Raw genomic sequence first — 5,000 nt, 5'->3', positions numbered from 1 at the left:
AGATAAATTTATTTGCGTTCAAGAAGTCAGCCAAAAAATGTTTTATGCATCTGATCATATTATAGATATAAGATATAAATAGACTCCCAAAGCAGTCCATTTAATCATGAGTAGTTTACATAGTTGAAAATATAAAACCGGAAGGAACTTTTTGTCTACTGATTAACTAACAGGGGTGGCTTTATACTTTATTTTATATATTTTCCCTCATTTCAAATCAATGTTAATGTTAATGTTTATTTTAATCAATATTTTCTGCAAATATTTCTTATAGTTATAGAATTATAAATATACAAATGAAGGCTTTTGAGCCATTATATTACTTGCTTGTCGTGTTTTCAAATGCAATAATCGGCCCACAAATCATAGCTGTCTTAGTTTCCATCAAAGCAAGGGAGATTATATACAGTTGAACCCGTGTATATAACAGGTCTGGATAGAAATATAACAGGGATTCGATTCTAACAAGGGTTTTTTAAAATTCCCGTTTTTTCTCCCTCGTTGACTTTAATTTAAATTAGATTTGCCGGCTGTAGCAGTCGTTTTATAAAGCCTATTCTAATAAATAAAATAAATAAATTCCCTTTATTCATCCCTAAGTGGAAATTTTTCTTTAGGGTCTGTTCCTAGGGAAGACTGGAATAACCCAGGCATCAGCCGCAGTGCAGCGCCGCAAAGTGAGCTAAGGCTGGGTGACTTGCTCAAGGCCAAACAACGCGGCGGGTAATCGAACTTGGTACCTTTCGGGTACGAAGCAAAGACCATACCGCTGAGCCACGCTGTCCCATTCTGTTGTTATAACAGGGGTGCCGAAACACACTCAACACTTCCAAATTCAATGCATTAGCCCACATTACGCTCAGCTCGGCTTAAGGCAACTAAGATCTAGTTCCTGAATACTCTTGTGTGTATGTGTGTGTATTTTTTTTTTTTTTCTAAATCAAAACAACTCAAATTTGCTTTCAGCAATACTTGTCACATCCAATCTAACGTTTTAAAATAATTTTGCACAATTCGCTTACTCCCATGTTTACACGACACCCTGTTTATCTTTCTTAAGGGTAGGGATGGTTTCAAAAAAAAAAGGGGGGGGGTGAGACGAAGGTCCTTGGCTGCTGGCTATATTTGGTATGATCAGGGTAGACCCAATTTGGTTGATTTCAGACAATTGTTTATCAGTCATAAATCATAATTAGCATGAGTTAAAGCAGTGCCTCAATGTGCTTTTTTAAAGAAAAAGGTTTTGTTTTGTGATGCTTTTGATATATATATCTAACTTTTTAATGATAATCAGTGGTATTCGTGTATTAGATGAATCTCGATAAAGCCTGATAAAGTCACTGCTGGGACAAGAGAGATTAGTTGACTTTTAAGTTTAAAGCAAAGTTGATTTTATCCATTATTAATGGAACACACCTAGATAATAGAAAAAAAACCCCAGAAAATTTTGGACCAACTAGAACTGTTGCTTTAGTAAAATTTGAATTTAAGAATGTTGACTTTTTATGCATATTCCATTGTATTTTGTTTGTCCCATTTGAAAGCAATAACGGCTGTTTCAATGCGATTTAATAGCCTTTAATTTTATTTTACTTTCAAAGTATTTTTATGATTTATTTTCTTAACTTTTTTTTTTCATTTTTTTTTTTTCAAACCAGGCATGCCGTTTTATCAAGCTGTCAACATCCTGAAAAGACAAGACTCTCTAATCAAGGGAGTTCAAGTCTGGTACAGCCAAGAGGTATGGGATATATAACAGTTCACTTTTGAAAAATAAAATTATTGTCAGTCTCAATTCCTTCTGTTTAATGCTGTGTTTTATTTTGTGTGAACCACTGTCTCAAAGCGGTATTATGTGAGGATTAATAAGACGGTTCAGGAGTCCTGTGCTCCTCAAATTTTGAGACTCAGGAGAAAAAAAAAAAAATCGATTTTTTGGTGGTTCTTGTTTAAAAACATCTGTAGAATCCATTTTCTTAGGTTTCAAATTTACAGTTAAAATTTTGTCATGAAATACGAACTTTGGCTCTTTTGAAATGTAAGAAGTTGTTTTTATTCAACAAAATAAAGAATTGAAATTAAACCATTGAAAACGATTTTACTCATGCTTTTACCCGTATTATGATCGTTTTTGAAATACAAACAAACCCTTGAATGGCGAGGCAAATTTTCTTTAAAATGTGACCTGCAGCTTTGTGGTCTTGTGGTGTGACACTCACTTCAGACCAAAAGGCCCTGGGTTTGAGCCTCACTCGGCACGTAGTGGAGTCCTCAGAAATGGCGGTTTACACACAATCTCTAATCGTACTCCAGTGTAAAATGAGTACCTGGCCGTTAACAAAGTTGTCTCTGTCCCGAAAAAATTGTAATATTGCCTAACAGGTGATATGTCTTGTTCGATATGTTACATGTTGCTGTTGGTCAGGGACCTTTGGTAAAGCGCTTTGAGCATGTTTAATGGATATTCATCATCATCATCATCATTACTTTTTCATCCTGGGTCAAGTTATATGCCACAGACAAACAGTTTTACATCCCTCTCTATCTTACTTTTTTTTCTTGTTCGTTCCATGTCTTATCACTTCTCTGTAATATCAGCTTCTTTCCTTTCGGCTTTGTCTGGTGTCCTTCATAAATTCTGTCATTGCAGAAACTCTTCGTCAGCCCAAGCTAAAATAAAAGGATTTGATATGTCTGTTTATGTTTCTGTAACAATTTGAGCTTTACGGAAGGGGTGTTATTCCACGACAACCACTAACCTGGGGGACCAGGCTGCTCAAAAAAGGGGGTGGAAGTTGCACACCATTAGTTGCCTTTTACTACATGCTGGCACTGGCTTGGCAATTATTTAACTCTCTCCTTACCATACATTTTCAGAATTTTACCCAAAATTTTACACTCACCCTAAACAAATATAGATTCATTAATTCAAACAGAAAAGCAAAAAGCACATTCTATATATATTATTCTTCAGCAAAACACACAATCTACAGCACAGTGTGAATATATTATAGCTATAACAAAATATTCTCTTTAAATGATGTGATTTAGAAAATAAAACAGAATGAGAAAATTGTTGTTTGAATCGTAATGAATGTGACGATTTTGCTATGGTTGATAAGGAGAGAGTTAATTAATCTTTTTCTTTTCAGAAACCTTTGGAGACGGAGCTTGTATTGAACCTTTCCCACGATGGCATCAAGCTTATATTTGATCCCGTGTCACAACGCTTGATGGTGAGTAGCTTAAGATTCTTGAATTTCTGCATTGTTTTTTTTTCGAATGGCTTTTCAATGCCACTGCATAACCTCCAATGACCTTACCTGTATTCTTTATTTCATATCAAAATGTTTTTTTGGGACTCCATTTTTATTAATTCTTCTTTGATTCTGATTTTTAAAGTCGTAATGTAAAGTTTAAGCATAGTTGTAAATAGCTGGCTACTTAATTTTATAAATATTTACTCTCAAAGGCCTGAAAAAATTATTTTTTTTCGAAATGTGAATAAAATTTTCTCTTTTTTTGACAATATTAAAAAGAAAAATATTTTTTACTCCAAATTATTCAATAAAAACAAAATCAAAGTAGCCAGCTTTTTGTAGTTACATGTCTGCTATTTTAGTTCCAAATTTCAAAGATCTACCATTAACATTTAGAAAATGGTCAAGTCCCAAAAAATGTTAATGGTGATTAGTATTAGATAACAGTTTTGAGAAAAACGCAATATTTATCAGATTTTGGTCCCAATAAAACGTTATTGGGTAGGGGTTTTGAATTACAGTTTTTTACTGTTTCAACTGATTCAGTCAAGCAAAAATATGGGTTGAAATGACATAAGGGATAATTAATTACATATAAAATTGCTGCAGTGTGCTATAATCATATTAATGAAACTTCTCCTTCCTATATATCAGATTTGATAAATGTTTACACTAAACGGGATTGGGCGCTATACAAATAAACTTTAATAAATTTATTATAAACTTTATTATTATTATTATTATTATTATTATTATTATTATTATTATTATTATTATTATTATTATTATTATTATTATTATTATTATTATTATTATTATTATTATTATTATTATAAGGAATGAATAAATTGATCAAATACAGTCACTTCCAAAAACTGATAATTTTCACCCAATCTGACCCCATTTATACCCACAAGCCCTCTTAAACTGTGGGGGAAAAAAAAAAGGCTGGATTTTTTTTTTTCATATAACTTTTTGTGTGCTGTTTTCAGATATTGTGTGTATCTCCCTATGGTTTGTTTATCCATATTGTTGTCTTGAACTTACAATATAACCTAAGTTGGATCTGAAAGTTCAAGCTGCCAATCGAGCTCATTTACAGCAAACTAGAGCATTTTTATAGCGCGATATCCACCAAATTGCTCAAAGCTCTTTACACTGGGCCCAGCAGCATTTAACAAGTAGAACAAGACATGACGACGTCTGTTAGGTGATATTACAATTATTGTTTCTGGCAGAGACATTATTGTTAACGGCCAGGTACTCAATTTACACCTGAATACGGTGAGAGAATGTGAGTAAAGAACCTTTTCCAAGGAGTCAACTATGCGCTGCTCAGAGTGTGACTCGAACCCATGACCTTCCAGTGCCATAACAACTAGATCACATAGCCGTGCAGTAGCCCCTTAGAAAAGGCGGTTTTTTTTCCACACATTTTACCATGTCTACCTATTAGAGTAGTTAGGTCAATTAGATCTTGCCATTAGTACTTTGCCACAGACTGATATTTTGTCCAATGTGTAAAAAGAGCATTTATCTAACGCAATATCCACTAGGGGGGACGAAGTGGCCGAGTGGTTAAGGCATTGCACTGTGACCCGGAAGGACCAGGGTTCGAGCCCCGCTTCAGGCACTTTAGTTTTTTTCCTTGAGCAAGATTATTAACCCCCAATTTGCTCACTATGACATCATGGGTGATTCCTGTTGACATCAGACATCTTGTTTGATGAGTTATCTAGG

At 34.0% G+C, this 5,000-nt stretch overlaps 1 protein-coding gene across 1 annotated transcript in view; it reads left to right on the top strand.

Moving 5' to 3' along the window:
* LOC144977513 (phagosome assembly factor 1-like) overlaps positions 1 to 5,000 on the top strand; it is a 33,889-nt gene that overhangs the window by 1,048 nt on the left and 27,841 nt on the right. The window contains exons 2-3 of the mRNA XM_078922813.1: positions 1,659 to 1,741; positions 3,153 to 3,236. Coding sequence (XP_078778939.1) covers positions 1,659 to 1,741; positions 3,153 to 3,236 — 167 coding nt within the window. The remainder of the gene's footprint in view (positions 1 to 1,658; positions 1,742 to 3,152; positions 3,237 to 5,000) is intronic.

The sequence above is a fragment of the Berghia stephanieae genome, chromosome 7 (assembly GCF_034508935.2).
Source record: "Berghia stephanieae isolate SIO BIC M18660-M18661 chromosome 7, UCSD_Bste_1.3, whole genome shotgun sequence".
Classification (NCBI taxonomy): Eukaryota; Metazoa; Mollusca; class Gastropoda; order Nudibranchia; family Aeolidiidae; genus Berghia; species Berghia stephanieae.
Note: the sequence above shows the minus strand (reverse complement) of the source record. Positions and strands in the feature narration are given on the sequence as shown.